Below are 24727 nucleotides of genomic sequence, written 5' to 3'. Positions count from 1 at the left end.
CCAGATATTATTTCACTATCTTTTCACATCTCATTGCTGCTGAGAATCTCTGTTTGTCTAATTGTCATTCTTTTTTGCAGGATGTGTCTTTTCTCTCTAGATGCTTTTAAGATCTTCTTTTTCCTCCTGATAATATTTTTACTTAGCAACCTAAAATGTGTTGTACTTCCTTTTGGGTCATGTCTTTCATCAGCACAGGGAGGAAAAACCCTCAACTATTATATCTGACCATTTTTTCTAGCCTAGTCTCTCTATTCCTTCCTTTGTAAACTCTGACTAGGTATGATAGGTTATTCATTCTAACCTCCAACTCACCTAATCTTTTTGTTTTTCTGTGCTTTCTCTGGCTAACTTCCTTCACAGCTAGTCTTGCAGTTCACTAGCTGTCTTGCAGTAACTAGTGTCTAACCTGCTGGTTAATCCATCTAATGAATTATTTTTTTTTAATATTTACAAGTTATTTTTGCTTCTCATTTATATATATTCCAAGAAGATTTTAAAAAATAAATTATTGTACCTTGCTTATTATTTTGAAGCATATATTTTCCTTTAAAATATTCCACGCATTTTTCTTTATCTTACACATGATAATTTTAAAACATGTAGGCTTTGGGGACTTAAACCTATTGTTTATTTTTCTCTTTATTCTTGGTCTTATGTCTTATTTCTTTTAATTTTAATTTTTTGTTCTGATCAATTATGAGGAGAAACTCAGTCTTTGGAAATTGTGAGGGCCTGGGTTAAGAAATTTTTTTCTTCCATAGAGGATTTGAATTTGCTTCTGTTGGAGGGAAAAGGAGTGACGATAAGCCAGGAATCACTTTAGTTTGATTTCTCCTCTACCCAACCAATGAATACCTTGTTTATAAACTATTAATCTCTTACCTAAGCGTAGACCTATGCTTAGAATTTTTTTTTCATACCCAGGAAAGAGACAGAAAAAAATGTTTTATATTTATTTTAAAAATTATTCTCCTTTTTAAGTAGGCAGATTTTTTATTTCCCACTCACCCGAGGATGTAGATCCTTCTGATATCCTGGGATTGCTCTTGTTTAGCTCTGCTACTTTTTGTGAGTTTAAGGACTGAATCCTCTTGCACTGAGCAGATAATAATCCTGGAATCTCTAGATTATCATTACAAGTTTTTGTCCTAGTGGCAACACCAACCTCTGTATTCCCACTTCCCTTCCTTTATGATTTTAGCTAACATACAAGTGTGTGTTAGCACTTAGAGATATTCCTGTCTGTCTTATGATCTCAACAATGCATTTAAAAGTTACAATTTATCATACATCAGGGAATTTTGTGGCAATGGAGGGCTTTTATGAATATCTAATCTGCCTTTCTTCAAGAAGTGAGAGTCCCTGGAAATAGTAAATTGAACTTTCTGAGAAACTTGTTCAGAGGTCTTGGCCTGATTTACTTGAAAACAAGAGTTGAGTCAATTCATTATTTTAGTATTTTTATAAAAAAAAGAAAAATATCATTAAACATATTGCAGTTTTTATTCTTCCCCCCACCCCTTTACTGTGAATTTACCAGGACACTCTAAAACAACGAGACTTGGGCATTAGTGGCGGTCAAAAAAGACATAAAATTTATCTTAGGCATAAAGCTGATAATTACAAACTCCAAACTAATGGACAGGAAAAGGGTGAGGATAGAAAATGAGAATTGAGATTGCCTGAGTATATGTTTAGATATGTACTCCTGAAAATACACTTGAGGATCTTACATCTGATATTTTTAGCTCAGCTCACATATCCTTAAAATTATGGATTGTGCATATCATGAATTCATTCATCAATTCATTAAAAATATTTATTTTGAAGGCAATGTTGTATACGTTTGGGGAGGGGAGCTATAAAGATAAATTAGCAAGGAGCCCACCTTCAAGAAGTATATGTGAAAGTATTAGTATGTTAGCAAATAATTATCACATTAGGTAGAAAGGGATTGACCAGATATAGTCCTGGTGAGTTAGGTAGATAAAGAAAAATCTTTATGGCTGGAATTTACAGGAGAATTGATTAGGTTTTTGTGGTTGAAGGATGATGTTGCCTATCAGCTGGCCTATTTTGCATGAGATTTAGAAAAGTGAAGATGTGATTGGATGTGAGGTCCAGGTAATTCTATATAGATTGGAAAGTTTAGGACAAGGCTGGGAATCTGAGAACACATCAATATGACTGAAGTGTAATAAGATAATTGGCTAAAAATAGTGAGAAATAAGGTTGGAAAGGTAATTATATTCAGATTATACAGAAAGCCAGGCTAAGGAATTTAGACATCACTTTCTGAGTGGTTGGAAGCAATAGAATACCTTGGGGCAACCAAAGGTCATGATCCAGAGCTCTCTAGTCAGAAAAATAAGCTGGCAGCAACTAAATCAACTGCTTGAAAGAAGAAAAAGACTGTATGCTATGCAATATTAAAGGTAGAAATAGATTTGAAAGAGCATGAACTACAGAATTCACAAGGACTAAATAGGTATTCATAGCTTACATTTGGCTATGATTTCCAGTTTACAAATGCAATGTCTTCTCTAGGCTGTATGATTAGGAGTCAATCAGAAATAAGTAAAAGGATTTTGAGCAGAAGAGACAGCGGAAAAAAACCAAACTCTGGATAACATGTATTTTAGAGGAAATAAAAACTTATTTTATTTTTGCCAGTACCAAGCAATTCAGGGTAAAAAAGCAGAACATATTAAGTCCTTGGTTTGGCAAAGTATCCCTCAACCCTGAATTAAGCTGCATGAACACACATCCTCTAATATTCACAACAATCCTATGAATTATCTATAATTATCCTCATTTTGCTGATAAAAAAAGGCCGAAATTTAAGCGATTTAAGGACAAAAAATAGGCACCCAACCTAGAACAGGAAGCCAAATCTTCTCATTACTGTTTCTCAGCAACCAATTAAGTCCAGAGGGTGAAGGAGGAAGAATAAATATTCTGGGTGAGGCAAATAAATATCTGACTTGGCAGGTTTAGCTTTACAGAGGTGTTGTATTACTTTTTCTTCCCTGGAGAAAAGAGGGAACTGGATGAGAATAACTAAAAATAAAACTAAATTTCAAGTGTTGGGTTGAGAAATGAAGTTCACATACAAAATTTGCCAACTTACCAGAAATTAATGATGAAAGGTAACTTACAGAGTGAGAAGTTGTTGCTTAGAGGAGAAGTTGAAACATGGGGAATACCTTTTAAGGGCACTGTGATTAAAAGTTATTTAGAAATAATAAAAAGAATATTGAGCAGGAAAATAGGCTCTGTTAAGACTCAAGGATGTAAACTTGGGGTGGAGCCTACCATGCCAGCATGGCACTTCACAGCTGACCCAGAACTGCCAGGCCTCCCTTATTTTGCTCCTTTAAATTTTGAACTAGTGAGACTTCCCTGGTGGTGCAGTGGTTGGGAGTCCGCCTGCCAATGCAGGGGACACGGGTTCAAGCCCTGGTCCAGGGGGATCCCACATGCTGTGGAGCAACTAGGCCCATGTGCCACAACTGCTGAGCCTGGGCTCTGGAGCCCACGAGCCACAACTACTGAGCCTGAGTGTCACAACTACTGAAGCCCGCACGCCTAGAGCCCGTGCTCTGCAATAAGAGAGTCCACAGCAATGAGAGCCAGAGGCCTGTGCACCACAGCGAAGATTGCCCCCCTCTAGCTGCAACTAGGGAAAGCCTGTGCACAGCAACGAAGACCCAACGCAGCCAAGCATAAATAAATAAATAAATAAATAAATGTATTAAAAAAAAATTGAACTAGTTAGCAGGTTTTACAAATCCAGAGTTTTCTGAAAATCTAGCTTGGTGGCATCTTTTGAAAATGATAAAAAGGGAAGATGTAGCAATTAGATGAGCTAAGTAGCAGCTGCTCTGGGTTTCTAGCAGCATTTGGATTGGAACTGCTGCTCTGGAGTAGTGACTACAGCACTTGGGAGCTAGTTATAACTTGCAGGATTTTAGGACCCTCCCCAGACCTACTGAATCAGAATCTTCCTTTTAAGAGTCTCCAGGTGTCTTATAAATTTGAGTAGCAGGGGTCTGGAGAACCCTAAAAGGTACAGCATGATAGCAAATGTTAAAACTTTATGAAATAAAGGCGAAACCAAGTAAAAGTAGTCAAATGCCACAGATTGGGAACTAAATTGGCCTGCTTTACCTGTTAATATGTTAAAAAGATTTCCTAGTATCCATTGTTTTTAACACTTTCATTTTAATTTGTTTCTTTAATTTAAATGTGCAATTATATTTTAGCCTAAATTCCATCATTTTTAAAAAAGATGCCTGGGCTTCCCTGGTGGCGCAGTGGTTGAGAATCTGCCTGCCAATGCAGGGGACACGGGTTCAAGCCCTGGTCTGGGAAGATCCCAAATGCCGCGGAGCAACTAGGCCCGTGAGCCACAACTACTGAGCCTGCGCGTCTGGAGCCTGTGCTCCGCAACAAGAGAGGCCGCGACCGTGAGAGGCCCGTGCACCGCGATGAAGAGTGGCCCCTGCTCGCCGCAACTAGAGAAAGCCCTCGCACAGAAACGAAGACCCAACACAGACAAAAATAAATAAATAAAGAAGCTTTCATTTAAAAAAAAAAAAAAAAGATGCCTAATTGAATCATCAAGTAATAGCAACCCAAATATTCGTATTGGATGTAATGAATCAAAACATAATTAGATTTCAGTAATTTCTGTAGAATCCACATTGGAGGAATGTTAAAAGGGCTTTAGTTTCTTTGCTCATATCTCAGTCAATTTTTGTCAATTATCCATTTTAAAAATGTTCAACTCTGGTCATTCTTTTTGGAAAGTTGAATTGTTTTATTTCATTTCAGTAACAAATTGGCATTTAAAACATAAAATGGCCCATTTGTTGATGGCCCACAAGTACTTTCTCCTAACTAGAAAGATGTGCCATCAACTAGAGAAGCTATTACTCTAATTTGAATTTTGATCACCTTGGCCCATAGGACTGCTGCCTGTGTCTGCTCTTAAGTGTTTACTAGTGAATCATTGACTGTTAGTGTAATTTCAATGCTCATTGTTACTTCAGGTTTTCAAATGGCTCAGCAGTAAGACATTAATGATTATTCATGCCTTAAGAAGGGCTGATAAAGGAATGAGATTACAATCTTGTACAATTTTAGCTAACTAATAGTGTAAATTAAATTTTCCCTGAGACAGAAAATAACTGACTTAGAAAGCCAAAAGAATGAAAAACTTTGTTCATTTTTAATTTTCTCTTTCCTGTTGTACAGATATTCAGAGTATCAGAGGGTTAGCCGTGGACTGGGTCTCACGTAATTTATACTGGATTAGCTCAGAATTTGATGAAACGCAAATTAACGTGGCAAGACTAGATGGCTCCTTGAAAACCTCAATTATCCACGGAATCGATAAGCCACAGTGTCTAGCAGCTCACCCAGTCAGGGGGTAAAGTATGATTATTTTTTTAATTTTTCAAGAATTTTACACACTTTTGCTCTGATTTTATGTAAAAACTTTGTTGAATTCAGAAGACACACACACATATACATATATATATATAAGCTATACAGTCAAAAAAGCAAATGTGAATATGGAAATTGTACGAGATCCCTCGTTAGAGATTTCTGTTTTCTGCATGAAATCAGATTTTTATATATTATTGTAAAATTTTATCAATTTATGTTTCTAAAGAGTGACAGTTCAGAATAAAAAAAAAAGATGCCAGGAGAAGCTGTTAATTTCATTTCAAATACCAGTTGTTAATAACATATATACTGTGTGTTAGTATTATGGTCGGTCACTGCTAAGTAGATCAGATTCTCCCATCTTCTGGCTAGTCATCATGTACCCATGTAGAGAACTTGGGTAGGGCTAAAAGAAATTCTTTCTCCTGAGTGCTTTCAACTGGAATGATTGAAATGACTTTGTTCCCTTCTCTGGTGCCTGATTTCTCCAAGCCAAGAGGATTCAATCTTGATGAATGACTTTAAATGGAAATAATTTACTGTAGTCATAGTTAAATATTCAGTTGTGAATGTAGGTGTGGGAAAGGAAGTGAGATAATTGTCCTTCAATGACAGGAAAAAGCAAGAGTGGTACTTTCTTCCCAGGCAAGTGGCTCAACAATCTGGGGGCCTTCCTGAAAAAAAATTATCCTGAGCCAAGAATTTACTTTAATATTAACTTTGTTCTTCAATGTATGCTTCTAGTCAACAAGTAGGTCTATATCTAATATTTTTAAACCATATCTCTTTTGAATTAAGGAAACTCTACTGGACGGATGGAAACACAATTAATATGGCAAATATGGATGGCAGTAATAGCAAGATTCTCTTTCAGAATCAAAAGGAACCGGTTGGTAAGTTATGTTTTGTTTTTTTTTTTTAATAGTTAATCACTGTAGTTTTTAATATGACAGATCTGTGCTTGTACAATGGATCTTTGACCTAGAGCCTGAAAGAAAATATTATAGATTAGTAATATAAATTAAATCAAATTTATCAATCTTATTGAATCCATTTGGTCCATGTAGGGTAGGGAAGAAACATTCTTTTTCTGGAAAAGAAGTTAAGTATTTTTGATAAGAGAATTTTTACAGTATCTTAAGTATGGAAGTTGCTTAAAACTTAAGGTAATTAATAAATATAATATCTTATTCTTACTGGTGAATATCTGATATACCAGTTGCTATGGTGGCAATATGATGTACTGAAGCCTCCTCTGATCATCATCATTGTGGCATTATTAATAGTTACAATGATTTAAGTATTTAATATTTAGTTTTCAGCAATTTTCACTTACTCTGCAGGGTGTTTATTTAGTTTGTCATTCTACCTTTGTTAACCACTGTAACTCATCAGGTAAAATTTCATGGTGCTGAAAGAGAGCTTTGACTCATTCCCATAAGTGATCTTTGAAAATCAAAGTACAAAGATTCTTTTAGAAGTTAAAGTTACATTATACTATCCTTTTCAAATAGATATCTATACATTGTACTCTTCTTTTCAAACTGTAATCACTCTTTCCTCATATTCTCTTCTGTTTCTTTGAGAGGCAAGAATTATCATATTGCCTTAATTTGTCATCTCAACGTACGTCTTTTTAAAAATCCAATAATGAACCTGAATTTTGATATTATATTAAATGTGCCAATGATGGAATATACAAAAGAAAGTCATAATTTTGCTTTGAATTGAATACTGTGTATTTTTAAATTTTGGGGTAAAATCACTACACCATGAAGCTTTTCAGCAATTTTTTCTTAGTTTTAGAACTGTGGAAGTATACTTTCTTGAAGTATCTCATTTTTAATAGTGATGATTCAATAAAGGGATAATATCAACAAGATTTGCAATAAATAATTCTTTTTATGTGGTCCATAGAATAAACCTTGTGATGTAAAATATACTATTAACAACTCTTTTCTTTGGACTGTGTTCTAAGATTTGATACACAATTGAAATTCAAGGTAGTGTTAGAAATTAAAGGCAAATTGAAATGCTAATACTTCTGTGTAGAAGATGATAGAACAGAAGAAACAAGGGACTCTACAAGATTAGGACCCATACAAAGCACTTAATTTGGACTAAAGCAATTCAGTTGGTTCTTATCTGGAGTTGTTCAGAATATTTAATATGGAAAAGTGAGTATGACTGAAATAGTATGAGCAAATAAAGTCCTTACATTGTAATGTGGTAGCTATAGGTTACACCAAAATGTTCATTTATATGCTCATTTTTATAATGGGAAAAACCTTATCTTCTTTAATACTAAATTTCCATTTTCCTACTCAAAATAAATTAAAGAACAGCTATATATGAAGCTTATATAAAGAAAGTTTGTAAGAAAAAGAATTAGTGTTACTATTTACACTTTGTAGTTGGCCCTTCAGGTGTTATACACCAAGTGATATTTTTAACTGTGTATGGATGATGATTAAACGTCCAGTAACAAATATTAAATGCCTACTTCATGTCAGTTATTGTTATATTTGAAAATTATTTTAAAATAAATTCAGAATGATACTGTTAAATTTTAATTTGTGCAAGATAGACTATTTTCCCAGAAATAACCCAGAACCTTATTACAAACCATATCTTAAGTCAGCATTAATGAGTATGGTTTGTGAGTCAGACATTCATTTATTCAATAAACAGATTTTTATTGAGTATCAGATTTTGTATTCGGCCTGTTGATAAAAATTTGACATTGTCCTTTTGCTTTAGGGGCACACGAACCTAAATCATTTTAGATCCCATTAAGTAAATTTATCTCAGTGACCTTGAGCAAATTACTGTTAGCTCGGTGGTACTTGCTTTCCTCATCTGTAAAATCAAGGCAAAATGCCTATTTTGTAAAGTTCTCTTGAGGATTAAATGAGGAAAACTTAAGAAAAGAACATCTGGCCTTTAAGAATAGAACCTTTCAGGAGCAGTAGTAGAAAGTATATTGGGTCCCATAGACTGAAATTTGAATGATTTGATTGTCTGCAGTATTGAGTACGTATAAATGAATTCAGTTAAGAATAAACATAGAACAGAATCCATAGAAATCTAGCAGAGGAACATATGTAACCAAGTGGGCCTCTGAGATGAGCACATTTTTATGCACATCTATATTGTCTTGATGCTGATGCTAAGAGGCAAACAAGTTTGAAGTACCGGGTTCTGCTCTCAGATCTTCCCAGCATAGCCCCTTAGGACTAATAGACAACTGGGCCCTCATCTTGTTCTAGAAATTCTTGATGTGATTTACAAATAAGTATCGCTTACAAGTTCCTTCCAGTAACTTTCTACTTCAGGTTACTAGTCATGTCAACCAGGTGCTAAGACTGATGGTCTCTGTGGTGCTGAATGACAGACTGTGCTGTCCATGTGTAAATGTGTTCCTCTTGCTGTTTCTCCTATGTTTCCTGTCTAACCCTGTGGCCATTTGGCTCTATAGGAGAGGAAAATTTTTTCCTCTATCTTTCTAGGTTCTTTTGGCTGGTCTAATGCAGGCATACCTCAGAGATATTGCAGATTTAGTTCCAGACCACTGAAATAAAGCAAATATCACAATAAAGCGAGTCACACGAAATTTTTGGTTTCCCAGTACATATAAAAGTTATGTTTACACCACACTGTGGTCTTTTAAGTGTGTGATAACATTATGTGTTAAAAAAAAAATGTACTTACCTTAATTAAAAAATACTTTATTGATAAAAAGTGCTGTCCATCATCTGAACCTTCAGTGAGTCATCGTGGTAATGGCAAAGACCACTGATCACAGATCACCATAATAAATATAATAATAAAAAATTATGAAATATTGTGAGAATTACCAAACTGTGGCACAGAGACATGCAGTAGGCAAATGCTGTTGGAAAAATGGTGCTGATAGACCTGCTCACTGCAGGGTAGACTCAAACCTTCAATTTGCAAAAAACACAGTATCCACAGAGTGCAATAAAGTGAAGAGCAATATAATGAGGTATGCCTGTAATTAAATTGACAGAAGGCAGATTAACAGGAGAAAAAAAATTAATTATGTAAGTATAGGAGCCCCGTAAGAATGAGACCCAAAGAAGTGACCAAAGCAGGCAGCATTTATACCTTTTAGACAAAGAAACAATTATTTGTGAAGATTTGACAAAACAAAGGGGTTTGGGCTTGCAGTTCCAAAATAATGAAGTAACAAAGCTTATTTATACTGCTTTCTTGGCCTTGAATTCCCTATCTCTGGTGATAAGGATGCCTTCTATCTTCCTGGTATAGGGAGGATACCTTCACATGAGGGAATTAGTCCATGCTTTCAGACAAACAAAAAAGCCTCAGAGTATTTTTCTTTCACCAGCTGTTTCTTAAGTAACTTTAATTCAATATAATCAATATGGGGGAAGGGTTGGGGGGAGGGATAGTTAGGGAGTTTGGGATTGACATGTACACACTGCTATATTTAAAATGGATAACCAACAAGGACCTACTGTGTAGCACAGGGAACTCTGCTCAATATTCTGTAACAACCTAATTGGAAAAAGAATTTGAAAAAGAATAGATATAGGTATATGTATAATTGAATCACTTTGTTGTACATCTGAAACTAACACAACATTGTTAATCAACTGTACTCCAATATAAAATAAAAAGTTAAAAAAATAAATAAAATAAAATTAACAACTATCAACAAGAAAAAAAAAAATCAATATGCCAACATAGCACATTTTGGGGTGGGCTGTCCTGAACCCCATCAGCTCTCATTAGCACCTCACATATTTCTCATAAAAAGAAAGAACAAACAGAAATCAATTGGTCAATTTATCTACTTATTGGCAAGTTTTGTTTTGTTTGTTTTTTAGCACAGACTATAAATTTAAAACCAAGTTCTTTTGAATGTAACCCTTATTCATTGCAACCCTGTTAATTGCAATTTTTGATCTATCCCAATAGGCTAGAGAGACTCTTATCTGTAAATTAACTATAAAAAATATTATTGATGAGTAACTTTATAGCAGGAAAGTCTTATCTATATTGTCAGTTTAAATTCTTTATTTGTGAGGAATGGCACCAGTAAAGACAATGCTGGTTTCAAGAGTGTTGTAGATACTGATTAAAATAGATTAAAACTATGTTGCATAGTAACTTTTTTTTTAAGTTAGCATTTTCACTGTGTGTGCTTGAACTACTTTCTTAAAATATATTCAGTAAGTTATATTGTTTACTAATTTACACAAAATACTGAAGTATTTCAGATTATTGTGTTTTCTTTTCTAAAAGTTCTTTTTTGGCTGTTTCTTTTTTTTCCCCTCTCTTAATGGACAATTTAGAGCTGTGATGTGGATAAGTGGACCAAAAAATTTTTTTTTGGTTAATACACAAATTTAAACTGCCTTTTAGTGTAGTATCAAGGTTAAGTCTCGTAAGGAAACATTTGAGAGTAGAAGAATTTTTGAAATACTCTCAAGAATTCATGCCACTGTAATCTCACTTTATAAGTTTCTTTTAGAACTATTCCCCTGAGATGATTTGTAAAATGGAATTTTTCAGTGCTATAAATGAACATATGAATGTGTGAAAAAATAAGTACAAACCTGTTTTTGTTGGTATACAATGACTGTCATACCTATGAAATACTCATATACATAGGGATATTTGTTACTGTGTTATTTACTCATTGAATTTCACTGATATTTTGCACTGCAGGAAGTTATTGTAATTACTTTCTCATGATGAATCTGTCTGAGCGATCTCTGGCTTAAACTCCTGCCCACTGCATTCCCTGAACCATTTCCATGAAGAAAATTAGGTGATTAGGAAAGCAGGAGCTACTGTTCAGTTGACTTTTCTCCTTTTGCATATTGACTGTCAGATTTTAAATTATTTTTGGAAAAAATGTATAGAAAAATGCATGGAAAAAATGTACAAGATGTAAGGAGAAAAAACAATATTCTGTCTCGTAAGGCTGGGAAGTGTCAGCTGAAAACAATCATTTTCTATCACCCTTTTTGAAACCTGTATTCTCACTATAAAGTTACACCTTTGTGGTTGTATGCACTTAGCCTGGGATATATGATGAGGATGTCACTTTGGCAACAAAAATAACATAATTATAGTGACTACTTGTTACAGATTTAGAATATATTAAGCACTTGCAAAATGCTTTTCATTAATCATCTCATGGTAATCATTTCTGGAAGACTTTCTTACTCTTCGTTTATAGATTCAGAAACCGAGGCTTGTTGAAAGAAATGAGTTGCCTGTGATGAATGGCAGAGTTGGGATTCAAAACCAAGTTTATCTGCTTCCAAAGTCATATTAAATCTTAACCATTATGCTATGCCCAGAGAGGCTCATTTCATATAGTAATTACCTGACCTCAAGCAAAGATCAGGGAATAAAACTGGTACTCTTTCAAGCATGGAAGGTGGGAAAGAAAAATCTAGAGCTTATGTACTCCCGAGAGATGCGGGACCAAGTAGGACACTGCAGTCAGCTTTTCTAAGCAGCCAGGGGTATGCAAGAACCAGTCTCACCTCTGTGTCAATGGTGCCTCACAATTAGTTATTTCTGAATCTTTAAATGCATGTTTTAAACAGTAATGTCACTGATATACTAGGCCTTCTAGTTTGTGGAGTTGTTTTCATATTTTAATTCACTGGATTTCCCTTACTTGTTTTCTGTTAAATCCATATGCATGACATACTTGAAAGAGAAGTGCATAGTGATCTTATCAAAACACCCAACTTGGCATTTTATGAGTGTGTATCACTGAAGACCAAGTAATTGCAGCCTTCAGGCAGTTTGGGCTGAATAACTTTGTTTCTGTTAAATACAAATCAACATTCCCATTATACATTGTTGAACTAAATATTTTCAATTAAGATTTATTGCTCAATCTTGGATACATTAAATGCTTAGAGCAGTTTACAAAACGGGACTTTAATTTACTACTTAAAGCCATTTCAGTGTTTAAAATGTTTATATATTATGAATTTTATCCCTCAAGCCTCATATAAAGCATATTGGCTTGTCAATCAGCATTACCCTTCATGGCTTATTCTTAAGAATCTAGTATAACTATATATTTTATTTTCTTGATGTTTTCTGTTCATTTTAAATGTAATCCCAGGGCTTCCCTGGTGGCACAGTGGTTAAGAATCTGCCTGCCAAGGCAGGGGACATGGGTTCGAGCCCTGGTCTGGGAAGATCCCACATGCCGCAGAGCGACTAAGCCCATGCACCACAACTACTGAGCCTGCGCTCTAGAGCCCGCGAGCCACAACTACTGAAGCCCCTGCGCCTAAAGTCCGCGCTCCGCAACAAGAGAAGCCACCGCAATGAGAAGCCTGCGCACCACAAGGAAGAGTAGCCCCCGCTCGCCACAACTAGAGAAACCCGCGTATAGCAACAAAGACCCAACTCAGCCATAAATAAATGAATGAATGAATGAATGAATGAATGAATGTAATCCGAACCAAAAGTCATTTGTTTACTCAACCTTCAAGTACACCTTCTTGAAACCTACCAAACATTTTTTTATTGTTTAATCATTCTAACCCTTATATGTGGATTTTAAAATCTATTCATGGATAATATTCATAAACACTGTTTACCATGTCAAAAGAACTCAAGGACCTCAACTTTTAAAAATAAGGTTAAAACAAATTTCTGGATATGTTTCCTTGCTTGATGTAATGCAGTTATATATATACTTATTACTCAGCACAGTTACATTTATTATGTATGAAGCTTAATCAACATATAGAGCTATGAACCCCAAAAGAAATGATAATAATAGGTTACCAAAAAGAATGGAAGAATTAACAAACTGATATTAAAATTACACATTCATATACACACAAATAATTTAAATTTGTTACATTTTTTAATCTGATCATTTACTCATTCAAATGTTATGAAGTGTAAAAAAAAAAAGTTATTAAAAAAAAAAGGTTATGAAGTGTATACTAGGTTCCAGACTCTGAAAATAAAACCTGGGACACATTATCAAAGTCATAATCCAGTAAAGGAAAAAGACAGAAATATAAACCATTTGATGAGACCTTTAGTAGAGTTACACAACAACAAAAACCAGTATTGTTCATGAGTAATGTTTCCAGACACCATAAAGATAATGTAAGTAGACACTATAAAAATAGAACAACTAACTCTTGGTGAGAAAGAAAAATAGAGGAATGAGTTGTAACCAAATCGGTGATATTTTGTAACTTCAACTGGACCTTGAAGGAAACATGCTTTTGTTTTTAAGGTATGACGGAAAAAGGGGCTTTCCTTATTCTTAGTAGAAAAAAAAAACAGGCTTAAAAGGCACAAAATCATGATATATCTAAAAAACTGAATTATTCTGTGTGTCTAGGGGAAAAAAATATCTAATACAAGGGAATATTTAGGATAATATTGACAGGAACTATAATTTTAAAATATTCAAATGACACAATTCAGTGCTTTTAAAAATAGTTTGCTCTATTTTACCTATCAAGCTATAAATACAGCTTAGGGAAATTATAAAACTGTAGGCATTAAACCTTTTAAAATGATCTTTTAGAACAAAATACTTCTTAAGAAATAAACTGTCACTGACTCTGGTTTTCCTCTAATTTTACATGTTATTTTCACAAGGCACATAATATTAAGAGCTTGAACTATAAGATAAATTGTCCCAAATAAGAGCTTGGGACATTAAGAGCTTGAAATATAAGATAAATTGTCCCAAGTAAAATGATTTATGTGAGGGAGAATGGAGGAGATGCTGAAATCCTAACTTGATACAATAAGCAATAAGGAACTAATTAACTTAGGTCTGTAACTGTGTGTCATCAGTGACTTCTTTTTTTATTCATTTATTTATTTATCTTTGGCTGTGTTGGGCCTTCGTTGCTGAGCACAGGTTTTCTCTAGTTGCGGCGAGTGGGGGCTATTCTTTTTTGTGATGCGGGTGCTTCTCATTGTGGTGGCTTCTCTTGTTGCGGAGCACGGGCTCTAGGCACGCAGGCTTTGGTAGTTGTGGTGCGTGGGTCCTGTAGTTGTGGCTCGCAGGCTCTAGAGCGCAGGCTCAGTAGTTGTGGCTCACGGGCTTAGTTGCTCTGTGGCATTTGGGATCTTCCCAGACCAGGGCTTCCCAGACCAGGGCTCGAATCCCCTGCATTGGCAGGTGGATTCTCAACCACTGTGCCACCAGGGAAGCCCCATAGGTGACTTCTTAAAGTGGAGTGAATTGAGAGGATTATTTCAAGGAATACTTTAGATCAAGTTAAGATAAAGGCGATATAGATACTTGCAGTAGAAGGAAAAAACCAAAAAATTATTTCCTCTATCCTAGGTTCTCTGGCTAGGGCCCTGGAAATTAGACTGACAAAAGACAAATTAAAAAGAGAAAAACAGAGTTTATTAACTCTCATAGCACACATACATGTGAGAGAAACTCATTGAAGAGTGACTCAAAGGAGTGGTTAGAACTTGTGCTTATATAGCATCTTACCAAAGAACAATAAATTTGTAGAGAAATAAAAAGATAAAGGAAAAAGGTTTTAGACTTTCAAGGAAGGCGTACTATGAGAAGGTAAATACATGAGGAAAACTAAGGAAAGATAAGGGTCATTTCGGTAACTTTTGTTACGTAGATTCCTCTCAGTGCTGTCTCTGGGCTGGTAAATCTAGACCTGTCTCCTGATTAAGAGGCTAAGCCCGCTTTCAGCAAAAAGGGAGGGCAGAGAGCTTTGATTTTTGGTGTCTGTTGTTTCTTAATTATCTTCAGGACAAAATAATCTTTAAACCAAAGAGGTCTATTTTGGAGTGGCATATTCTGATGCCCTACATACTCAACTTTTTGTTGAATAATATTTTTTAATTGAAATTTTTATTGAGGTAATTTTAGATTCACATGCAGTTATAAAAAATAATGCAGAGGGGTTCCATGTATACTTTATCTAATTTTCCCCAATTGGAATATTATGTAAAACTACAGTAAAATATTACAACTCAGATATTGACCTTAATATAATCCACCCATCTTATTCAGATTATGTATTGTTAGTATTCATTTGTGTGTTTGTATATTTAGATCTGTACAATTTTATAACATGTATAGGTTGCTGTATCCAATATCAGAGTCAAAATACTGAATAAACTGAATCGAGTTCTGTGGATAAGTGGATGGAAAAAAAAAAAAAGCAAAATAAGATAATGAATAATCCCAATATCACAACAATCCTTCCTGATGCCCTTTTATAACCACACCTACCCCCTCCTCCCCCTTTTTTTCCTCCCCACACTATCTTCCATTTCTAAAATTTTGTCATTTTAAAACGTTATGTAAGTGGAATCATACAGTATGGAAGCTTTTGGGTTGACTTTTTTCCACTCAGCATTTATCCTTGTAGAGTCATCAAAATTGTTGCATATATCAATAGTTTGTTGTTGTTGTTATTTTCTTTCATTTTTAACGCTGAGTAGTATGCCATGGTATGTACATACCACAGTTTACCTAAACATTCTCCTGTTGAAGGAAATGGGATGATTCCAGTTTTTGACTGAAGCCAAATCCGGCCTCTGTACGCCGACACTGAATTAAATCTCGGAGACAGAGTTTTGGGTGAAGTAGAAAAGAATAGCTTTATTACTTTGCCAGGCAAAGGGGGCCCACAGCAGGCTAATGCTCTCAAAACTGTGTGTCTCCACCTTGCGGGGGGGCGGTGTGAGGAGTCTTATAGTCCTGGGGCAGGGTTGCTGATTAAGATCAGGGTACAGTAAGTGCAGGGCCCGCATTCCTTCAAATCAGACCTTCTCTGGAATGAAGAGTGCTTTGTCAAGCAGGTAACGTCTTCCATTTGGTGGAGGCTTTAGTTCTGCAGAAGAGCTCAAAGATAATGTTATGTGTGTCCCTTGAGGGGGAAACAGGACGCTGCCCCAAGACTGTACTATTGTCTCTTGACTGCTCCTCCCTTATCTCCACATCCCCTCCCTTCCCTGATTAGCAGCTGTTTGAACCTGCTCTTTGGAACTCAGGGAAGGGGACACAGAAAGGCCTTTGGTGCCCAGGAGGCCCATAGGGTCCTGCTCCGTTTCATGACTACTACAAATAAAGCTGTTATAAACATTCATGTACAAGTTTTTGTGTGAACATCCATTTTCATTTCTCTGGGATAAATTCCCAGGAGTGCAATTAGTGGGACCTATGGTAATAATATGCTTAGTTTCATAAGAAACTGCCCAGTTCTTTTCCAGAGTGGCTGTACCATTTTACATTCCAACCAGCAATGTGTCAGTGATATAGTTTTTTCCTGCATCTTTGCCAGCATTTATTTTTGTCACTAGCTTTATTGTAGTCATTCTTATAAGTGTGTAGTGATACTCATTGTCATTTTAGTTTGCATTTTCCTGTGACGTTGAACATCTTTTTCATGTACTTACTTGCCGTATGTATATCTTCTGTGAGATTTCTGTTCATTTATTTTCCCCATTTTCTAATTCGATTTTTTTTAAACTATTGAGTTTTGAGAGTTCTTTTCAAGATCCTAGTCGTTTGATGGATATGTGGATTGCAAATACTTTGTCCCAGGCTGAAGCATATTTCTGATTGGCTTTCATAGAACAAATGTATCTAATTTTGATGTATCTGTATAATTGAGAAAATACTGTATTAAAAATTAAGTGCACAATCTGAGTATTTCTCATTATTAAATTATCTCAAAATTATCAGTTGTAGGAATTACCAGAGAGATGGTTGTAAATTTTAAAAATAGGATTTTAGCTTGAAAGGGAAATATAAAAACCTATACTACTAATAAATAGGTAGTATTTATTAAATACATCTATGTGCCAGACGCTAGTATATGAGGCAATTATTCTTATTATTACAACCTCACAATGGTGAAGTGAGTGTGTAGCCACTAAAGGCTACCTAGCCTTCTGTCAGATCAACCCAGAGACGCTTAGACAAAGTGATTGGAGGGTGGCAGTTTATATTTGTGTTCACTTCAGAGAGAATCCAGGGACACAAACAGTAATTTGGGCTTCCTCAGGATATTTATTCTTTTTTTTTTAAATAGATCTTTATTGGAGTATAATTGCTTCACAATACTGTGTTAGTTTCTGTTGTACAACAAAGTGAATCAGCCATATGCATACATATATCCCCATATCCTCTCCCTCTTGAGCCTCCCTCCCATCCTCCCTATCCCACCTCTCTAGGTCATCGCAAAGCACCGAGCTGATCTCCCTATGCTATGCTGCTGCTTCCCACTAGCTATCTATTTTACATTTGGTAGTGTATATATGTCAATGCTACTCTCACTTCGCCCCAGCTTCCCCTTCCCCGACCCCATAAACCATAAACAAGACAAAAAGACAACCCTCAGAATGGGAGAAAATATTTGCAAATGAAACAACGGACAAAGGATGAATCTCCAAAATATACAAACAGCTCATGGAGTTCAATATCAAAAAAACAAGCAATTCAATTAAAAAATTGGTGGAAGACCTAAATAGACATATCACTAAAGAAGACATACAGATGTCCAAGAGGCACATGAAAAGATGCTCAACGTCACTAATTATTAGAGAAATGCAAATCAAAACTGCAATGAGGTATCATTTCACACAGGTCAGGATATTTATTCTTTAACTTACAAAATCTAAGTATTCTCAGAAGGAATAAAGCATTTCTTGAGATAGCCTAATTGTGAGTAGGCAATTAATCCTATGCTACTTCTCCATGGAATAACAATGCTCCTTTGAAGCTAAAAGTTCAATGTTTCACAGAAAGTGCTGCCCCAGGAATAATCATGCCTGTTTTGGTGTACTCTGAAAAGATCTCCATTTTGGAATATCCAGAATATTATAATTATCCTACAAGTATAGTAGGGCATACAACTTTACAATATTTTCCCATTTTTTGTGTTTTCAATAGCCAGTTTCTACAACTTTCACAATTCCAGAAGCAGAAGTTGTGTTCTATTGTCTGAAGATAACACTACAAAGAAAATATTTAGAAGATTTCAATGTTATTTATATGTGTCTAGAGACCTTGAAGTTAATCATCTATATTTAAATATCCATAGTATGTTTTTTTCCCTACCTACATCTTTAGTATTCCTCTGTCTCCAAAGATCTCATCATGACCCACTTTACAGCAAAATTTAAAAGGCCTCATTGAACCTTTTAAAAATTCAAATTTAAAAGATTATAAAAATATGCAGTGTTTAAAAGAAATTTCTTAAATTTTGTATTCCAAAATGACCTTGAGAGATTTCTTAAAAATACTGATGCCTGGGACCAACATAAACCAATTAAATTAGAATTTCTGTGATTGGGATCGGTATTTGTAATAGCTTTCCAGAGAGTTATAATGTACTGCTAGGGATGAAAATTTTGAAATTAAATTTGACAAGTGATGGAAAAAATTAGATAATTACTATCCCTAGAAAGCCTCAATTTAAAAAATTTTTTCTATATATTTGCATTTTTGTTTTAATTCCACATTGCATGGTATTTTGATTTTATTTTGAGTGATATAAAAAAGAAAAGAAATGAGACACATAAAAATGAACTTTCCAGTCTTAATTGTAACAACACTTAAAACTTAATGGACTTAATTTTTTTAGTGATATATGGAAAATATAGTTAGATTATATTATATTTTTAAAAAATATTGTGTAGTTTCTTATATCAGTGTATGGAATGTTCCTACTATGAGAGCAGTTACATAATTTTCACAGGTTACATTGTCTAAATTAAAAAATAAGCTGGTTTAAATCAAAATGTTCAAATAAAATAATATACTAAGTGAAATCTTTGGTTTAAAATAACGAATGTTAGAATCAAAGCAGATGGATTACCTCTGCATTTTTATAATAAGAGAAAAGATAGGTAAAAAGGTAGGTTTTTCTTTTCATAAAGGTTTTTCAGTTTAGGTGATGACTTTTCTTCCATTGATATACCTATGATATTATTTAATCTTGATTTTCTCTTTTGATTACCAGATCCAGATGATTTTAAAAATAAATATGTCTGGCAGAAATGACTCTATATTACTAATGGCATATTCTTCAGACAGACCTTACAGCCCTTTTGAAGATTTTTTAATCTTAGTTACCCATTCTGAGGATCTTCTAGTACAAACATAATTATATTTCTCTGCACAGGTTCCAGGACAGTTTTATAGACGTGCTTATATTGGATCTGTTTTCTCATGGCTCTTGACTTAGTATGCTAAAATCACTGAGTAGCTTCAATTGCATCAAAACCACTATTAGTTTACTGCTTAATGATTTATCTTTTGAAATAGCACAACAGAGATCTGATTCAGAAATTATTCCAATAGATGGATACCAATTCTTCAATGTTATTAAGACCTAAGCATAATAACAAAGTTTAAAAATCTTATGTAAAAACATTTATATTAATGAAGTTTATAAATATGTACTTCTAAACATGCTCATCTATGAATTTAAAATGTATATCATCAGTTTCTTGAATTCATAATAGGATTTTTAAAATATTTCAATTCTCTTGTATACACCTGGAAATAAACATGCTCAAGGGCATTCTGGGGTTAAGCTAATATATCTGACAGGAGAGAAGGTATATGTAGGTGGCTAGGTGACATATCACATACATATATAGATTAAAATAGGAACTTCAATTTTTTTCCTGTAAACTTTAAAACTATTAATCCTAAACTATTTTGTATTAACATTGATGTAAAAAAATATAAGCCATACCAAGTAGCTCTATTGAATCATTGCCTTTCCTCCCTATTTTCATAATACATGGACATAAGTAGTATATTAGAAAAATTCTGTCATGGGGATAATTCAGCTTTACTAGGCAGAACTCCTTGAAGACAACTTATAATTTTCATAGTGGAGTTAATTAAATAACCCATGCCTTCATTCAGTGTTTATAAATTTTCTTCTCTGCTCTAGCCATCATGCTCAGCGCTGAAGGTGAAAAGCTCACAATGACAACAGCTTCTTTCCTCTCAGCACGCACAGTCCAGGAACAAAGATGTTCAGTAGTAAAAACTGGGGGACTCTGACCCAAACTCTGCAACTTCTCTGCTCTGTATAACTGCTTTACAAAACCTAAGTTCGGGTCTAGAAACTGCAGAGTTTTAGGTAGATGAGAAAATTCTGATATTGTGGGTTAATCTGGAGTTGAGCGTATTCAGTATGTACCCTCTCCTTACAAAAAGGAGTTGAGGAAACTTAAACAAACACATTCCCTAAGATGGAACAGATAAGAATATTGATTTTAAAAATCAAGGAGAAGGCAAATAATAGATTAGCCTGTTGAAGCCAGAAGTGAAGTTTGTGGTATAAATGCAATTCCTTTACAATTGCCAGAGATGGGTCACAAATCTGACTCTTCAGTTTCTTTGCAGCCAAAGCAAAGACAGAAATATGATCAGTTACAATTTTATATTTTCCGCATAAAGCTTTTTCTGGCACTGAGTCCTGAAAGAGATTTCTCCCATGGGTCCTTATATAAAGAGGTCACACTGTGATATATTATTTCAGATACTATATCCTGGCAAGTATAACAGTGGGTTTCCTATGGCTACTTCTTATACCATCTTTCATTTAAACCAAGGGCACAATGCTGAAGTTCAATTCAGCAAGAGATTCAGAGAGGGACAAAAACTTAGCAATCTAAAAATGCAGATAACACTCTGATGGTTTGGCTTGATTGAGAGGTAAAGTTTGGAATACACAGGGAGATAGGTAACTTTTCTTAAAGGGAATTTTTCATAAATGTATTCATTAATTTGATACTTGCTGAAAATTTGGCAGTAGAAAGTTTGGGGTTATATTTTGTACCATAAATCTATAGTAAAGATATGCTTCATTGCTGTTTAAAGATGGAATTATGTGCTTTAGATGGTCAACTAAGTAGAAGGTAAAACAGACCACGTCTGAAAATTAAGCTGTCTAAACCAGGATTTATTAATACCAGAAAAGATAGATGGAGGTGGCTTAGGAAGTACCTGTAGAATAACCAAACTTTCTCTCATAAAAAAATTGAATGATGAATGATTTTCACCATGAAAATATTATATCATAGAATATGGCTGTGATAGTTTTTATTTGATTATCTTTTTCATAGTAATTAAAGCCAATTACCCACAGTGGTTATCAAAAAAAAAAAAATCTGAAAATTTTATCCCTGCAGTGTCTAATTTTATGCATTGTGATTTTTCTGGTGAACCTCCCAGACTTTTGTTAAGAAAACATACCAGTAAGTCAGTAAATAGCTGGTATATTGTATAGGCTTATTTTATTATTGCTACTTGCTGAAAACTGGTCCACTCTCTGGATTGGGACTAACTGTAGTTGAGAATATTTTGGATATGGTATCACTTTCTCAATGTACTTGAACTCGTATGATTCTCTCCAATTGTCTTCCTTCTTTCTTCCTTCTTGTCTTCCTTTCTTCTTTCTTTCCTTTTCTTCATCTTAGATTTTTTTTTTTTTTCAATAGGGAAGGGACTTTTTTTGTAGTTTGTTCACTACATTCTGTGAGGGAGATCCCAGAAACAGTTTATTTATTGTGTGCCTGAGGATGTGCCCACATGTGCTTTTTCATAAGTAGTTGTGGGTCACCGAAGACCAACATGGAGCCACAGTGTTACTGTTATAATGTAGATCATAAGCCTACTGAGAATGCCTGTAATTAATTAGATGTATACCCTTGGCAATCAAAATTTACATGTCCTGATACCTTTGAAAACCATGAACACCCCTATAACCTATGTAATTGTTCATAAACTACAAAAAGCTAACTTACAGTGACACACTGTGCCATGTAGGGACAATGGTCTTAAGCCATTGGCTTGGTTCACTTACTTGCTGTATGGTTTGTTTCTCAATGGCATCTCCTATATGAGCCCAATTCACTGCCATGCTTCAGTGAAATTACTAATTGGTGAAATTCTCCTACCTTTGGATTTACTTGAAAACTACTGAAAACACCAATTTAAATCCATAACTTTCTAAAGTAACTTTTACTAAAAGTAAAGGAGACATTATAAATATCATTAATAAGTATCCCAAATGAGTATTACACATTAAAACTTTCTGAGGCAAAGCAGCGTAATGAAGAGGGCAGACACTCAGTTTAGAAACAGAAACTTTCTTAAAATTTCCGGAATATCCACTTACTAGCTATGGCCTCAAATAGATTTCTTAACTATTCTAGGTATTATTTTCCTTATCTGTAAAATGGAACAGTCATTCCTCTTAATGTCATAAAATTGTTATGATAACGGAGATAACCACTGTGTCTCTAAAAGTATATTATTTGACCGATAGTTAAAACAGTGGTGTTTATCTCCCTGTTAGCCAGATCTTATTTTTAAAGACAAAAATCTGAGCCTGAAACTGATTTTTTTCCCCCAAACCCAGTGCTAGGTGAATATTACAATTTAAGTGGCTACCGTTATGTTTAAATTGTATAATTTAATTACAGGACTATCAATAGACTATGTGGAAAACAAACTTTATTGGATCAGTTCGGGAAATGGAACCATAAACAGATGCAACCTGGATGGTGGTAATTTAGAAGTAATAGAGTCAATGAAAGAAGAATTAACAAAAGCTACAGCCCTAACCATCATGGGTAAGTACAGTGGTACTATAGCTAGGATGCTTGTATTGATTGGGGTTGATTAATTATGACCTGTTAAAGCTTAGAAAAGACTGCTCCATTAACACCAGAAGCACATTCAAATTGCACATCTCTGAGAGTTTTTCTTTTCTTTTTCTTTTTTTAACCTTAGCAAACAAACTTAAAAGATTATCCAGATCAGCGACTTAGTGCTATTAGCAATACTAACTTCACTGTTATTGATTCTTGGGGTATTATTATTCTTGGTATTATTTTACGATTATTTTCTGTGTTCTACTATAGTGTTCTAAAGTGCAAGGACCTTGTGTATTTGTCACAATAAGGTAAAATCTTATCTCTGCTTATAAAGGATAGATTGATCTACACAGACAATTGAAGAAACAAGGCCACAGTGTCATTGACCAATGATTTAAATTATTCTTCCACAAAAATTCTTTATATGTACACACACACACACACACACAAGGATTATACCTGACCAGTGGTTATTTTAGAATAGGATTTATTTACAATTGTCTCATAAGGCAATAAGAAAATAAGGTTATTTTGTATTACCCAGCTTTACCAAATTAACAAGAAAATTTTGTTTTATGTGTATTTTTACATTTTTTAAATCACCTGAGTAAAAACAGCAGAGTTTAAATTCTGAAAGTGGTTTGGTAAACTGCAACAATCCCCAGTCAACACCCACACTACGTTTTCAAAAATGGAATTCCAATATACTTTGTGAAATCAACCCAAACTAGCAAATAATATAGCCAAGGAACCCAGTAAGTTAGAGGAAGCATGATAAAAATATGTCATAACATTTCAAGAGATGTCATTGACTTTTAGTGAATATATACACATATATATATCACAAACTTTATATACTGTAAAAATCATTGCCTCATAGAAAAATGTAGGCTTTATAAAAATTTATTTCTGCTAACATGATTGCTACCGACCCTGCTATGAGTAGGAAATGAATACTAAACTTACAGAACTCAATGCTATGAACAAAATCTCAAAAAATGGAGTAGTCCATTTTAGCAAAAAAATAAAGTCAGTTAGTTTTGTTTCCTAATAAAATAGAAGAGGCAAAGCTTGGATGAAATCATTAAGCATATATTGGATCAGAGCTGTGAATCTTATTTGATATCAGTGCTGTATGGGAACCGATCTTGAGTAAATTAAAATTCTTTTAACAAGTGAATGGTTATGTATCTGTACTTCTCCCTGCCACCGTAATTTGATTAACACTGAAAGATAAAAAATAAAGAAACCTATTAATACCTCTACTGTCAATACATTAACTGGACATATCAAAATATGTCTGCAGTTTGAAGGCTTAAAATGTAGAGGACATCACCATAGAGAAACAGGAGAGCAACTTGTACTTTCTGAAGTTCCCTAGCTGGTCTCTGGATTTGCCCTTCTGTTCAGATTCCCCCTTCTTTCAGAACCTCTCTACTCTTTCTCTTTTGGGATGGTATACAGTGTGATGATGACCTGCTTCCTGCTGGGGCTGAATAGTATAGTCATATAAAAAAGACAAAAAAAGGTAAAAAAAGGAGAACCTTACCACTATCCAGGGGATTACTGATGATTACAGCTACAAATGTTTAAGAAG

At 34.5% G+C, this 24727-nt stretch overlaps 1 protein-coding gene across 1 annotated transcript in view; it reads left to right on the top strand.

Annotated features, from left to right (window-relative positions):
- Positions 1–24727, top strand: part of LRP1B (LDL receptor related protein 1B) — a gene marked incomplete at its 5' end in the record, with an annotated part of 1521642 nt that overhangs the window by 913634 nt on the left and 583281 nt on the right. Inside the window, 3 exons of the mRNA XM_061199746.1 lie at positions 5263–5437; positions 6256–6350; positions 22957–23106. Coding sequence (XP_061055729.1) covers positions 5263–5437; positions 6256–6350; positions 22957–23106 — 420 coding nt within the window. The remainder of the gene's footprint in view (positions 1–5262; positions 5438–6255; positions 6351–22956; positions 23107–24727) is intronic.

The sequence above is a fragment of the Eubalaena glacialis genome, chromosome 1 (assembly GCF_028564815.1).
Source record: "Eubalaena glacialis isolate mEubGla1 chromosome 1, mEubGla1.1.hap2.+ XY, whole genome shotgun sequence".
NCBI classification, from domain to species: Eukaryota; Metazoa; Chordata; class Mammalia; order Artiodactyla; family Balaenidae; genus Eubalaena; species Eubalaena glacialis.
Note: the sequence above shows the minus strand (reverse complement) of the source record. Positions and strands in the feature narration are given on the sequence as shown.